Source organism: Carcharhinus amblyrhynchos, chromosome 3 (assembly GCF_965287045.1).
Source record: "Carcharhinus amblyrhynchos chromosome 3, sCarAmb.v2.hapA, whole genome shotgun sequence".
In the NCBI taxonomy this organism is placed as follows: domain Eukaryota; kingdom Metazoa; phylum Chordata; class Chondrichthyes; order Carcharhiniformes; family Carcharhinidae; genus Carcharhinus; species Carcharhinus amblyrhynchos.
The window spans coordinates 60644675-60661134 of NC_137326.1; the positions used below are offsets into that span (position 1 = coordinate 60644675).

The following is a 16460-nucleotide window of genomic DNA, read 5'->3' on the forward strand; positions in this document are numbered from 1 at the left end:
CCTCAATGTTGTGCTGACCTGTGAAACCAATCTAAAGCCCATCTAACCTACACTATTCCAATATCATCCGTATGTTTAGCCAATGACCATTTAAATGTCTTAATGTTGGCAAGTCCACTACTGTTGCAGACAGCGCATTCCGCGCTCTTACTACTCTCTGTGTAAAGAACCTCTCTCTGATATCTGTCCTATATCTATCACCCCTTAATTTCATGCTATGTCCTCTCGTGCTAGCCATTTCCATCCGAGAGAAAAGGTTCACACTATCCACCCTATCTAATCCTCTGATCATCTTGTATGCCTCTATTAAGCCACCTCTTAACCTTCTTCTCTCTAACGAAAACAGCCTCAAGTCCCTCAGCCTTTCCTCATAAGACCTTCCCACCATACCAGGCAACATCCTGGTAAATCTCCTCAGCACCCTTTCTAATGCTTCTTATAATGCGGCGACCAGACTGTACGCAATACTCCAAATGAGGCCATACCAGAGTTTTATACGGCTGCAACATGACTTCATGGATCTGAAACTCAATCCCTCTGACAATAAAAGCTAACACACTGTACGCCTTCTTAACAACCTTATCACCCTGGGTGCCAACTTTCAGGGATCTATGCACATGGACACTGAGGTCTCTTTGCTGGTCCACACTACCAATTAACTTACCATTAGTCCAATACTCTGTATTCCTGTTACTCCTTCCAGAGTGAATCACTTCACACTTTTCTGCATTAAACTCCATTTGCCACTTCGCAGCCCAGCTCTGCAGATTACCTCTGTCCCCCTGTAACCTGCAACGTCCTTCTGCACTGTCCACAACTCCACTGACTTTAGTGTCATCCGCTAATTTACTAACCTATCGTTCTATACCCTCATCCAGGTCGTTTATAAAAGTGACAAACAGCAGTGGCCCCAAAACAGATCCTTGCGGTATACCACTAGTAACTGAACTCCAGGATGAATATTCCCCATCAACCACCACCCTCTGTCTTCTTGCAGCTAGCCAATTTCTGATCTAAACCGCTAAATCATCCTCAATGCCATGCCTCCGTATCTTCTGCAATAGCTTACCATGGGGAACCTTATCAAACACTTTACTGAAATCCATGTACACACATCAAGGCTTTATCCTCATCCACCTCTTTGGTCACCTTCTCAAAGAACGCAATAAGATTAGTGAGGCACAACCTACCCTTCACAAAACCATGCTGACTATCTCTAATCAAATTATTCCTTTCTAGATGATAATAAATCCTATCTCTTATAATCCTTTCCAAAACTTTGCCCACAACAGAAGTAAGGCTCACTGGTGTATAATTACCAGGGTTGTCTCTACTCCCCTCCTTGAACAAGGGGACAACATTTGCTATCCTCCAGTCTTTGGCACTATTCCTGTAGAAAATGATGACCTAAAGATCAAAGCCAAAGGCTCTGAAATCTCCTCCCAACCTCTCAGATAATCCGAGGATAAATCCCATCTGGCCCAGGGGACTTATCTATTTCATACTTTCCAGAATTGCTACCTCCTCCTTATGAACCTTAATCCCATCTAGTCTAATAGCCTATATTTCAGTATTCTCCTTGACAACATTGTCCTTTTCCTGTTTGAATACTGACGAAGAATATTCATTTAGAACCTCTCCTATGTCTTTGGACTCCATGCACAACTGCCCACTACTGTCCTTGACTGACCCTAATCTTCCCCTATCAACAAGAGCAGAAAACTGGTCCTCAATAAAAAAACCCACAATAATTCCAAATTATCAATGATCACATTCAGAGAGACTCAAATGTCTGATGGGTTAGATGGAGACATTACAATCATAGAAGGTTGGAACTTGAGGAACAATGTTGAAGTAGTGAAAAGAAGATTAATTCTTTATGTAAACCCGTGTTGTACCTGTCCTGGGAGTGTTTGATTGGGACAGTGTTTTTTGGGAATGTACAGTGTTTCTTCCCAGGGATTGATATATATTAATGACCTGGATTTGGGCATAAAAAGCATCATTTCAAATAAGAGTAATAGTAATGGGCTTCAGGAGGACACAGACAGACTGGTGAAATGGACGGACACAAGACAGATGAAGTTAGCAAGAAAAGGTGAAGTGATATACATTGACAGGAAGAGTGAGCAACAACAAATATAAAATCAAGGGTATAATTTTAAATTGTGGGATATAATTTTAAACAGAGTATAAGAACGGAGAAACCTGGCTGTATGTATACACAAGCCTTTGGCAGAGCTAGTTGATAAAGCTGGCAAAAAAGATCCTGGCCATCACAGGGTATTAATAGAGGCATAGAACATTGAAGAGGAAGTTCAGCTGAACCTTAATGAAATATTGCTTGGGCATCAGCTGGAATGTTCTGCACCACACTTTAGGAACGATGTCAAAGCCTTTAGCAAGGGTACAGAGGAGATTTACTAGAATTGGACCAGGAGTGAGGAACTTCAGTTCTATGATTAGAGAAGTTGGAGCTTCTCTCCTGGAGCAGAGAAAGGAGATTTAAAGGAAATTGGATTGAGGTGTTTGAAGTTATGAGGAGTCTGGACAGGAAAATAGAGAGAAACTGTTCCCATTGGTAAAAGAGTCAAAATCTAGAGTACACTGATTTAAGGAATTGCCATAATAAACAAAAGTTGATGTTTTACTACACAGTGGAATCTGGAATGCACTGTTGAGAGAGTGGGGAAACCTTTGGGCTAACTCTTACCAAAAAATGGCAGTGTTGTTTCCAGTGAACAAACTGGTGTGCTTCTCCCCAGAAAAATTGGTCCATTTTCTCCCTAGATCTCATAACACTCTGCCAAAAAAAAATCAAGTGCGCATGTTTCATGCTATCATACAGGCGGGGCTGGGCTAAACAAGCCACTAAAATTTGGCATGATTGGAGTGCTATCTTTGAAAGACACCTCGATGATAACCTGAGTAAACCTCTTCTCCAGTCTACCGAGGAGGTCTCAGGGGCTTCCCTCATCACCCCAATTGGAGCCAACATTCTAATTAATTTCTTGAAAATTTGTCACTATAACTAATCTCAAGGGCAACCTTACAAAAAAAATTTTAAGTGAGGAACGGGTGTAAAAGCATGAGAGAATAATGCCCATTTTTTGCGCGAGTTCCCAGATGCTATCTTACCGCTGTTAGAAAACAAATTAGGCAAAGTGTGATACTTGCCAGCAGGGGGAGTGAGTGGAGCCTATTCTCATCAGGAAGCTGGCTCTGGGGTGCTATTTACATCTGTCTTGATCTCCCAGTGCACCGTGTACAATTTTACACTGTGCAGTGGGAGATCTATCATTGTTTCCCCACGCCACCAACCACCCCCCCCAACCACCACACTGATTGCCCCCGGACACGGTCCCAACCATCCCCGATTGCCCACACCCCCACCTTCACCCCCCTGGATATCACCCAAACTCCAGTCGATTGCTGCTCATGACTCCACCCGGTCAATCACCACTCCAGCCAATTCCCACCCCCATCCCCACACAGAATACGTCCTGTCATAGCCACGCCCATTGTCATGGGCCTGCTCCCTACAGACACTGCCCCTTTCCCTTCGACCTCCCCCTTGGCACTGCCCAGTGGGCCTGGCAGGGTGCCAGGCTGTCACTGACCACACCTGCCCCCCCACAACCCGGAGGAGCCTAAGTGGCCTCCTGTCCCAACCATGAGGCCATCACGTCTAGTCCCCGTTGGTGGGAGTAATAAGGGATTCTCACCAGTGAGGTTCTCACCAGCGAAGATATTAAGACAAGCGAACCTTGCATCTGTGACTCACTAATAATATTAAAATTACCTCAAAAAATTAAATCAACCTCGATTACAATTGCACGAGAGGCAAGAAAACATATGCAAACCCACTTTTTCACCTTTCTTGTGATCTTATCAGCCAGCCACATCAATCGATCAGCATGACGAACGGTAAGACTGGCCCCTCTGTGTGGTTGCATGCAGGTAACTGATAGTTTGATTGTTCTCTACAATCTATTTCCAAATTACAAACATCCAGTACTTAGAATAAACAAATCTTTGAAATTTAGGAAACAATTAGCTGGACTCTTGCTGTTCTGACTATCTTCCAGCAGATGGTGGCAATTGACAGTGTAAGAATTAATTTCCTGATACTGCACAGCAGCACCTCTGGAGGCCAGAGACAGAATTCCATCCAGTAGTGACACCACCCCAAAAATTTGGATCAAGAGGAGATGAGGTTTTGCATCTGATCAGTAAGGAGCTTTATTTGTACTGGTCGGACCAGCCACTGTAAGCCAACTATTAGGTCTTTGTTTTCAATAGTTTCAATTGTTGAGATCAAGGATGCAGCGTGTTAGTTATTTCGTGTTTGGTGAATGAGTGGATACTGTACATTCAGCCTATGGTGACTATGCTGTCTCTTTGGAAGAGTTATCCAATTAGTCTCACTCCCATCCTCTTCTGCCATTGACCTCAAATAATTTGCATTTAAGAACATAAGAACATAAGAAATAGGAGCAGGAGTAGGCCATCTAGCCCTTCGAGCCTGCCCCGCCATTCAATAAGTTCATGGCTGATCTGAAGTGGATCAGTGTCCAGTTTCCCACTTTCTCCCCATAACCCTTAATTCCCCTGTCTATCAGAAACCTATCTACCCGTTTCTTAAATATATTTAGCGAGGTAGCCTCCACCACTTCAACGGGCAGAGAATTCCAGATTCACCACCCTGAAGAAGTTCCTCCTCAACTCCGTTCTAAACCGCCCCCCCACCTTATCTTGAGGCTGTGTCCTGTCATTTCCTGTCAAATGTTACGAATAAATCTCCTTCCAGCACTACTTCAGGTAGTGCATTCCTGATCATAACAACTGCTGTGCAAAAAAATAAATTCTCTCACCTCTCTCCAGGCTTCTTTTCAGTTATTCCTGACCTTCCTTCCAGTTGAAACAACTTATTTTTGTTTATTCGATCAAAATTCATGATCATTTTGTGCTCTATTAAATCTTCCCTTAATCTTCTCTACTCTGAGGAGAAGCATCCTTGATTCCAGTCAGAAAACAAAGATTTTTGGATCATAATTTGCTGCAGTGGCCCATCTAATGGTGTCTTTTATGAGCTGGAGCTGGCCTGTACATTCAGGCTTTAAATCTTTAACCTGGAAAGTTGCAGAAACTGGTAACAGTGCAGGAAAGGGAGCAGGATGTCTGGAATAGCGTAAGCAACTGTCCAAGCAGACTGAAAGACTGAGCAGAGAGTATAAACTGGAGTGGATGAATCTAATATCAAATCAGGTTTGCAAAATAAATAAGAGGGAAAAAAAATTCAGAGAAAAAAGAGACAAAGAGAAAGCTTTTAAATTTTACATTTTTAAAATGATAAACAATTAAAACCTGAAGGAATGAGATACTATACATATTAAAGTTAGTTTTCAGTGCCAGAGAGTTCAATTAATAGTAATTATCAATTATATGCAGTTGCAAGGGCACTAAGACTGAAAGGGACATGAGTTAACTTTCTGAGATATGGATATTTTATATTTTTGATTTGATTTATTATTGTCACATGTATCAGTATACAGTGAAAAGTATCGTTTCTTGCATGCCATACAGACAAAAATACTCTTCATAGTGAAGGAAACAAGACAGTGCAGAATGTAGTGTCACAGTCATAGTAGGGTGTAAAGAAAGATCAATTTAATGCAAGGTACCTCCATTCAAAATTCTGATGGCAGCAGGGAAGAAGCTGTTCTTGAGTCGGTTGGTATGTGACTTCAGAATTCTGTATCTTTTTCTCGAAGGAAGAAGGGGCAAGGGAGAATGTCGAGTGTGCATGGAGTCTTTAATTATACTGGCTGTTTTGCCAAGGCGGTGGGAAGGTAGACAGAGTCAATGAACGAGAGGCTGCTTTGCATGATGGATTGGGCTGCATTCAGGACTTTTTGTAGTTTCTTGCAGTCTTGGACAGAGCAGGAACCATACCAAGCTATGATACAACAGAAAGAATGCTTTCTATGGTGCATCTGTAAAAACTGGTGAGAGTTGAAGCTGACAAGTCAAATTTCCTTTGACTACTGAGAAAGTAGAGGCAATGGTGGGCTTTCTTAACTATAGTGTCGACTTGGAGGACCAGGACAGGTTGTAGGTGATCAGGACACCTAAAAACTTGAAACTCTTAGTCCTTTCTACTTCATTCCTGTTGATGTAGACAGGGGCATGTTCTCCTTTACCCTTCCTGAAGTCGATGACAATCTCCTTCGTTTTGTTGACATTGAGGGAGAGATTATTGTTGCTGCACCAGTTTCGTGATTCTCTATCTCATTCCTGTACTCTGTCTCATTATTGTTTGAGACCCGACCCACTACGGTGGTGTCGTCAGCAAACTTGAAAATCAAATTGGAGGGGAATTTGGCCGCACAGTCATAGATGTATAAGAAGTATAATAGGGGGCTGAGAACACAGCCTTGTGGGGCACCGGTGTTGAAGGTGATTGTGGAGGAGGTGTTGTTGCCTATCCTTACTGAATGTGGTCTGTGAGTTAAAAAGTTCAGGATCCAGTCGCAGAAGGAGGAGCCAAGGCCCAGGCCATGGAATTTACAGATAAGTTTCATAGGAATATTTATTACACAGATATGATAACGATTGAATATTTTAGTTTAACTGCACATCTATCCCTTGTCTGACTTTGGTGTGCGAATTACACACAAAATACTAGTGTTATTAGCCTCACATTATTTTAGCAGCAAATTCTGGTTCATTCTTTCTTACAATGTTTGAAACCATTAATGAAAAATTTGTTCTGTACGAGGCAAAATTATTTCTGTGTCTCAGATGGGGATTAATGTTTGTGAAGGGAAAAAGCAGAATTTTTTGGAGGCATATTGATATGGAAGCTCCAACATGAAGATAGATAGCAGGCAGCCTCTCAATCAGCTGAGTCTGGGCTCTGGTCTATTGTTCAGATGAAGCTACCTACAGATTGAACATTGGGTTAATCTTCCTGGGGCAGGGCTACATGGATAGAGCTTGGGTAAGAACTGAAAACCTACTATAGGAAGGGAGAACAGAAAGCAAACAACTTTTAGAACCACAAACAACCAATCCAAAGGAGAGAAAAATGGCCAAATAAATTTTTCACCTCAAGGAAATACTACAAATCCACCTGAAGAAAAAGATATTCATGAGGGTAAAAAACTAAGAACAAAAAATTTTAGGAGAGGATAATAAAATTAAATTGAATCTTAAGCCAGGGTTGCAAAGAAGTTAAATAGTATTGCTGTTCTTTGCTCTGCTAAATATTAGCTCAATATTTGCTCAATATTATGGCATTTTACCAGCTGTAGGTCTGCAGATGAAATGATCAGAAAGCCTGCTATAATGCAATGATGGCTGGATCTTGTCACCATTAAGCTGCATCAGTATGTGAAAAATGATACTGTAGAATACAAGGATAATATTGCTGTGAAAGGGAGTTATTAAATCTTCATTCTAATGAGACTAATGTACCCTCATACACATAACGTCTGTGAATATTTTTTAACACATGTTACAGAATATAACATTCCTGTACACTGTGAGTCTACCATCTGAAAATTTTATGCACTAGAAACAAATTCAAAGCAGAGAGATTCCCCACTTTTCCCATGCTTGGCAACAGGATGTTACGAGTTGAGAACTGGGAATGAAGAACATTGCATCCCTTATTCTGTTTCCTGTTGGTGTCCAATTCAATGTTTAACCTAATCACTCACTTGTCATTATTATAGAAACTGGAATGATCAAAACTTCTTACAACCTCGACCTGGATCAGAAACCGGGCCTTGCTGTCAACCTGTTGGAGATTGTAGCATTTGATGACAGTTATCTTTACAGTGCATTGGCCAATGTCACAGTCTATGTGACAGATGTGAATGACAATGACCCACAGTGCACTCCACCAATCCTAGTGTAAGTTCAGTAACCACATTATTCCTTCTGGGATCTTTATCTCGTGAGTATTTCATTTGTTAATCACTCACAGGGCAGAAGACTGTGGATTTCCAATCACTGACTCTCAATCAATCACTGACTCCCAATCGATCTCTGACCCCCTAGCCCCTGATTCCCTGGAATGCTTTTGTGGACTGTCTTGACAATGGCAACATGTCACTGGATATTCACTTTCTGGAATCAATAGTACTTCAGCGGGTGGAGTGGGACTGTCATTGTTAAAAACTTAAAGAATACAATGACACAAAACTGCCTTCAACTTCAGTAGAGCTCTCTTTGCTCAGTGCAATTTGACAAGATTGAAGTTAGACTTATCATGAGTTAGAAGCTATAGGTTCAAGTCCTGTTCTAGAGGCCTGAGCACATAACCCAGGCAAATATTTAACTGCATTACTGGAGGATGTAAAAAGTTCCATTGCATTAGTTCAAAGAAGAACATGGGGGACTCTCCTGTTGTCCTGGCCAATATTTATTCCACAAAAACATCACTAAATTGGATGATTTGTCTGTTGTCTCGGTGTTGTTTGTGGGATTTTGCCGTGTGCAATCTGAGAGCCTCATTCATATATTACAATAATGCTGCATCTCAAAGGTGTTTCACTGGTTGTAAAGAAATGGGGGATGTTCCAATGTTGTATTAGGGCATTGTCAATCTGTACCTCCTTTCTCAATTACCACCCCCAGGGAGGAATTCACTGCATTGGCTAATCCTCCAATTTATTTAAATTAAGCATCAAGTTTTTGATTGAGACAGAATTTAGCAATAAACTAACAACGTAAAAATATTTTTTTCCACTTCTGAGGTAACTAGGACATAGAGCCAGAGTTGAGCTAGAGTCATGGAATTTAAAGATTCCTTCATCAGGGATTGAAGGTGGGAAGTCTTGTAAAATAAATGCTCTCTTGGAAGGAGTGGGGTGGGCTGATTTAACACATTTTCTCATTCAATACTTACTGACTCTGATGTTATGCATTTGACTATTGAAAATAGTTTTAAATACAACCTACTAAATCTGAGCAGCTTTCACATTGAGAAACCAAGTTGAATGTTTAATGCTCAGTGATTAAGGAACGAAGGGTATGAAAGAAAACAAAATTGTAATTAATCATCAGTTGGTAGTACAGAACTTGAATATTGCTGCAAAGTAACATTTTTCCAAAGCTTTTCCTCTTGCACTCATCAGAGTGGTCATAAGAACATAAGAACATAAGAAATAGGAACAGGAGTAGGCCAACTAGCCCTTCGAGCCTGCCCTGCCATTCAATAAGATCATGGCTGATCTGTCTTGGCTCAGTTCCACATTCCCGCCCTCTCCCCATAACCCTTAATCCCCTCTCTCATCAAAAACCCATCAACCCGCGTCTTAAAAATATTTAGCGAGGTAGCCTCCACCACTTCAACGGGCAGAGAATTCCAGAGATTCACCACCCTTTGAGTGAAGAAGTTCCTCCTCAACTCCGTTCTAAACCGACCCCCCTTTATCTTGAGGCTGTGCCCCCTAGTCCTACTATCCTTTCTGAGCGGGAAGAGTCTCTCCACCTCTATCCTATCCATCCCATTCATCATCTTATACGTCTCAATGAGATCTCCCCTCATTCTTCTAAACTCTAACGAGTACAAGCCTAATTTATTCAGCCTCTCCTCATAGCTCAACCCCCTCAACTCCGGCATCAGCCTAGTAAACCTCCTCTGCACTCCCTCCAAGGCCAAAATATCCTTGCGTAAGTACGGCGCCCAAAACTGCACACAGTACTCCAGCTGTGGCCTCACCAATGCCCTATACAGCCGCAGCAAGACCTCCCTACTTTTATATTCAATCCCCCTCACTATGAAGGCCAGCATCCCATTCGCCTTCCTGACCACCTGCTGCACCTGCAGGCTGGGTTTTTGCGACTCATGCACAAGGACCCCGAGGTCCCTCTGCACCGTCACCTGCTGCAGTTTTTCTCCACGTAAGTAATAATCCTTCCTACCATTATTCCTACCAAAGTGGACAACCTCGCACTTGCCAACATTAAATTCCATCTGCCAGTTCCTGGCCCATTCGCCCAGCCTATCTAGATCCTTCTGTAGACTCTCACCACCCTCCGCACAATTTGCCTTTCCACCAATTTTGGTGTCATCAGCAAATTTCGACACCCTACACTCGGTTCCCTCCTCCAGATCATCTATATAAATGGTAAATAGCTGAGGCCCCAGCACCGACCCCTGGGGCACTCCACTAGTCACCATCCGCCAATCCGAATAGCACCCATTGACCCCAACTCTCTGCCTCCTATTTGACAACCAGTCCTCTATCCACGCTAACACCCTACCCCCAACTCCATGCCCCCTGACCTTCTGCAATAACCTCTTGTGAGGTACCTTGTCAAACGCCTTCTGAAAATCAAGAAAGACCACATCCACCGGCTCTCCTCTATCCACCGCCCTAGACACATCCTCATAGAACTCCAGTAAATTTGTCAGACACGACTTCCCTTTAACGAAACCGTGCTGTGTCTGCTCTATCAAGCAGTTCCCCTCAAGATGCCTCGCTATTTCCTCCTTGATGACGGATTCTAACATTTTACCTACAACAGACGTTAAACTAACCGGCCTATAATTCCCCGCCTTTTGCCTGGCACCCTTCTTAAACAACGGCGTAACGTTAGCCGTTTTCCAATCTTCCGGCACTTCCCCGGAATCCAGCGACGTCTGGAAAATAACCACCAAGGCATCCACTATCACCTCCGCCATTTCTTTCAGGACCCTCGGATGCATTCCATCCGGTCCTGGGGACTTGTCCACAATCAGCCCCTCCAGTCTGCCGAGCACCACCTCTCTAGTAACAGTAATGTCATCGAGACCCTCCAGTCCTACCACCTTTCCATCTCTAACATCCGGCAAATTATTCACGTCCTCCTCTGTGAAGACCGAAACAAAAAAGTTATTCAAGACCTCAGCCATTTCCCCATCCCCTACCACTAAGTCCCCCCTCTCATCCTCTAAGGGACCAACGTTCACCCTAGCCAGCCTCTTCCTTTTTATATATTTATAAAAACATAATAATAACAATAATAACATAATAATAATAATTGTCATAATAATAACAATGTCAATTTCAGTTTAACAAAACAAGTGGCAGCTATTTGCTGGTTCATTCCACATGGCAACGCATTGACCAATCAAAGTTAAACTACCTTGTTTAAATTTTAAACAATGCTTGGCCGTTAACTGCCAGTCACCATCAACTGGTACGTTCTTCAGTGCAATAATTCCACTAATCAAAGTCTACTTGCCATTTAATCAGCATTCTCTTTTCATGCAGTATGAATTGTTGTTTCTCTTGACATTCGTATTCTTGTGATTGTCCTGATGAATGCAAGATGAAAAGCTCCAACAACCTGTCTTATTTCAGCAATATTCAAGATTGTAAATAATCTGATCTGCCCAATTATTCTGAAAAGGCAGGAGAGAAAACAGGATAGAGAAAAAGCAAACAGGTGACTGGAAGACTCCGGTTTAAAACTTAAAATATTTGTCCCAACCTTCGCATTGGAGTCAGAGGTATTCTGTTTCACTTTAATGGAGATAAATCTAGTAGATGCTCTATTCACTGTCTCTCCAGAGCCAACATCCCAGAAACAACTCCAGTGGAAACAACCCTCTTCGAGCTTACCTGCAGTGACCCTGATTATTCTAACACTAACCTCTCCTATACAATTGTAGCCAATGACAACTCTTATTTTAAATTCAAGTATGATGCCAATAGTGTAAAGGTAAGAAACTTTGATTCTGATTTATTATTGTAACGTGGATTAATTTACAGTGAAAAGTATTGTTTGTTGCACACTATACAGATAAAACATACCGTTCATAGAGAAGGAAATGAGAAGGAAATGCAGAATGTAGTGTTACAGTCATAGCTAAGACGTAGAGAAAGATCAACTTAATGCAAGGTAAATCCATTCAGAAGTCTGACAGCAGCACAGCAGAAGCTGTTCTTAAGTTGGTTGGTATGTGATCTCAGACTTTCATATGTTTTCCTGACGGAGGAAGGTGGAAGTGAGAATGTCCGGGGTGTGTGGGATATTATTATACTATAATGTGTGGGATAGTTATATGGGATCCTTAATCATACTGGCTGTTTTGCCAAGGCAGCATGGGGGGACCATTTTTAGGAAAATGGGCACTGGATGGGGGAACAAGAGGTATAGATCTGGGGTCATAGAAACTTGGAGGAGAGCTGGGATTATAGACATTGGGATTATAGAGGCTGGGTGAGGTGCTGGTGTTGTAGATACTGGTGTTATGGACATTGGGATAACCAACTCTGGGATTATAGACACTGCAATTCACACTGTGATTTTAGACACATGGTGCTAGGATTATTGGTGCTGGGATTAGAGACACCAAGAATATGGATGCCGGGATTACGGATGCCAGGATTATGGTTACTAGGATTATACATACTGGGATTATATACACGGAGGGTTATGGATACGGGGGCTATGGGCACTGGAAATATAGTCATGGGGATAGTAGATCCTGGTCAACTAGTTTTACTGTCTGCAGTTGCAAATCAATTGTACCTTGGGGATGTTTGTTGCCTTTTTTATTATTCAGAATTCTAGACTGGCACAGACATTGTGTGTCCAATCAGTGACACCTTACACAATGGCAAAGGCTTTGTCTTGCTTCTCTCTGTCCATATGACCAGAGATGGAACTGTTTCTCCTGATGCATAGTTAAATGACCTGTTCTAGATGAACAGGAATATGCAGCAAAAACCATTCTGGGGCAAGATGGCTTGTGAAGACAAGTACCATAGTGACCTTGAAAGCTGTAGGTAATGCTGTCCATACCCTGGTTTGAGGCTGGAGTGTGGCTGCAGCAGGTGACAGGGCTCAGTGATTTTCTCCTGGTGAAGAGCTGGTGCCTCAAACACTGTTCCTGGGTAACACTGAGGTTGATGACGTTCATCCTGAAGACAGGGACTCCTGCTCTGTGATATCCTTTTTGCTTCCATACATCACTAACTGCAAGGATAGACCTACCAGACTGGACAGTGAAAGAGTTGTAAAACCCCTGTGTCAGCATATAGAAATCAAGCATTCAACAGGACCAGAAGACAGCAAAAAACAGTAATCAAACAGTGGCAGAAATGTTAACCTGTATTAAATGCATGATTCCTTTAAATAATGTTGGTGAGGGAGGAATGAGGTCTTGCAAGCTAGATAGCATTGTATTAACATAACTCACAAAGCATCTTGTACATAACTCGCTGAACTCATTCAGCACCAAGTAGAAAGTTGACCCTGCAGAAAGCACAGGACACTGTGCAGCTGATATTAAATCCTAGCTAGAATGGTTCTCTGCTGCCTCGTGGTCATATAGGGCACAGCTTCATATTGGTGATAGAGCAGGCTGCTCGCTGCTTGAAAAACAGCAGCTTTTCAGCCCAATTACTAGCCTTGCTGGGAGGGTGGGGTGAGGGCTTGGGTAATCTATTCACTGGAGAGGTGTCTGTTTCCCTGCTCTCATCCGTTCCCGGGCACAGCCACAAGTCCTCATAAGCCAATGATCCCTTAGTCACTGCGATGGAGAACTTGCTGAGCATGGTATAACATAGGGTGGAAAACAATGTTTTGTTGTTTTGAGCTGTGAACTCCTGAGCTGTTTGACAATGAGCCCTGCAACCTAGAGGTCTGGTGCAGCTGAGTAATGAGACAGGGAGTCTGGGCTTACTGCCTGACCAATGCTGATCATTAACAGTCTCTGCTTATTGCTTTTGTAGGTGAACGAGAGTCTTGATTATGATTCCGCTAAAATGGCAAGTCTGGATTTCCAGTACACAGCTACAGTCATTGTGACAGACACTGGAAGACCTCCACGGACAAGTAAGAGTCACCGCTCTGAGTGCTACATACTTACTGACCTATTAAATCTCACTTGGATTATCATGGATGCTATTCTTGTCCTAGCCAACTTTTTCCTCTCATTTTCCCATCCCTTCAACAGAAGATGATGTTTATCTTCTGCTACCTCACTCTCGAGGAGACCATCTCATCCAGAGCAGTTCTCTTTTCATCCAGTGTTTACACCTGCTTATTTGTACGTTTTATTTTCCACTTATACTGTACCTAATTAGTTCGAAGGTATTACGCTATTAATTACCAGACCTCACATTCAGAGTTTAAGTCCAAATCCTAAAAAATGTTGTTGAAGAGAAGCAAATTCTTGAGATTCACAACTCATCCTATATTTCTTAGTCATCTAATTTGCTAGCCCCAATTTACATATTAATGATGGTTTGAATTGTTGATATGTTGTTATTTTTCCAATAAGATCAATCTGAGGTGAACAGGGAGGTATACAGAGCTTCCCAGGACAATGCATGGAACTAAGAGTCATCATAAGAACATAAGAAATAGGAGCAAGAGTTGACCATATGTCCCACTGAGCCATTCAGTACAATAATGGCTGATCTGATCCTCGTCACAACTCTATTCCCCATAACGCTTGACAACATTATCATTTAGGATTCTCACTGTAATAACTCCACGGAGGCGATAGTCCCATCACCAAGTTACTTTATTTACACCATACATCTGTACACCGCCAGCTCTCCACTTGTTCCCTGCTGAATGTAGCTGGGGGTCTGACACACCTGCTTTAAATAGGGAGTATGAGGTTCCCTGATTTAACCATCAATTAGGGCTCATAAACTAGTTCATACTCTAGCAAGCCAAGCTCATTAGCCTAGTTGAAATCATCGCACTCCTCCCCTCCAAAGTCTGAGGAATCTCCTCAGTTTGCTTCCCTCAGGAGTCTTCTGCTCCGCTTGAGTGCCGGGTCAGGATCCTCCAACTCAGCCTCTGAGATCGGTGGTGTGTAATGGTGGGATGTCTGCCTCTTCTGCCGTGAATGCCGGAGGTCTGGTTCCTTGTCTGCTTTAGGCGTAGGGGAAATCGCTGCAGCTTCGTCCCCTGTGTCCATTTCGGACGCTGAGGTCCCCATCAAGGATGCAGGGGAAGAAGTACTGGCTTGTCAAGGGGGACTCTGCTCATTCCCTACAGCAGCAGGGCGGACTCAGCTCTGGAAAGGATGGAGAGCTTGAGGCCCAGACCTGGCCTGGGTGTTTGCTTACCACTGCCTCGCCTACGCATACTCAGTAGGATACTGGTCTGGTCCTGGACTCGACTCTGGGTATTTGTTCAGGGCCTCATTCAGACGATCATTTTCCAGCTTGAAGATATTTGTCCAATTTAGCTGGATCTCTTTTAGCCCTAATAGGCTTGGTCCTGAACGTTTCACTATCATTAATGGGAGCCTAACTAATTGTTTCCTGTAAGCAATTGGCACATGGGTTGTACCCATCATTCTCAGTAGTTCTCCCATTTAGGTCCTCAGCCTTGCCAAAGTTTTGGCCAAATTGGAGTCCAGTGCGTATCTTGTTAAACACTGTCTCCCCAGTGACCGATACGTCCATTCAGTCTCACTGACAATTTGATGGGTTTTGATTTTGTCATCACTATGCACAGTAACTGTACCTCGTCAGAGGTAGGGTGAGCTTCCAGGTTGTGCATTCTCCTGTCCCTCGGCCTATGTGTTCTTTTCAGCTATGTTTGTTTAGGAGACTTGCTTTTCCTCTGTGCATCCTAACACTGGCAACCATAGCAATTTTGTGTTGGGCGGGACTTGATAGGAACTGCTGTCACTCTGGGCTTAACCTGACCTCACCTAGGTGCAGTTCTATAGGCAGACTTGGGCTCTCTCATATCCGAATCCTTCCAGAAGGCCGCTATGTAGTTCCTTAACCCAGTCTCCCTGGTGTTGGCTTCTGTCTCCATCAGGATAGCTTGGAGCTCATGTGCTCCACTTGCCGCTTTTTCTAACAACAAAGCAGCTGTAATGCTGGTTTACAGTTCAGCTCAGCCTCCACCAACAGGTGTTTCTGTATAGTCAGATCGCTAATTCCTCACACAAACTGGACTCGGAGCATCTCATTAAGTGTCTCCAAATTCGTAAGCCTCCACCATACGTCTTATCCTTATTAGGAAACTGACAGTTAGACTGCCCTTTTTCCAGTGAGTAGAAGAAGAGAGAACCACAGTCCAGGTCCACTTGGAACTGGAGCTGCAACCTCACGTATGCGCCGCGGGACATGATGAGTTGCAGTCCCTCAGTGCTCCCTTCTTCTCCCTGTACTCCAGCTGCAGGGCCAGGTCCGCGTCAGACTGACTGAAGCTTGCCTCCAGGTCGAACACTTCCTTCTCCAACTCCTCCAGCCTGAATTTCCACCTCTTTGTCGACCCCCTTGCGTACTCCTGACAGAAGGTCCAGATGTGAGCCTTGTCCACATCCCACCATAGCCTCAAGGAGGGGAAGCTTCCCTAGCCGGTCCAGTATCGATGAAACAAGTCCTCCAGCAGCATGTTGTTAAAGTGCCAGTAACGAGGATCCCCAAACGTGAGATGGAACAAATTCTGCCCACACCAGGTGGTGATCCAAACCT

The 16460-nt window shown here is 43.2% G+C and overlaps 1 protein-coding gene across 1 annotated transcript in view; it reads left to right on the top strand.

Annotated features, from left to right (window-relative positions):
* The window catches only part of LOC145341186 (cadherin-related family member 4-like), a 103918-nt gene that overhangs the window by 55033 nt on the left and 32425 nt on the right, over positions 1 to 16460 (top strand). The window contains exons 10-12 of the mRNA XM_080186109.1: positions 7740 to 7920; positions 11571 to 11721; positions 13740 to 13842. Coding sequence (XP_080042235.1) covers positions 7740 to 7920; positions 11571 to 11721; positions 13740 to 13842 — 435 coding nt within the window. The remainder of the gene's footprint in view (positions 1 to 7739; positions 7921 to 11570; positions 11722 to 13739; positions 13843 to 16460) is intronic.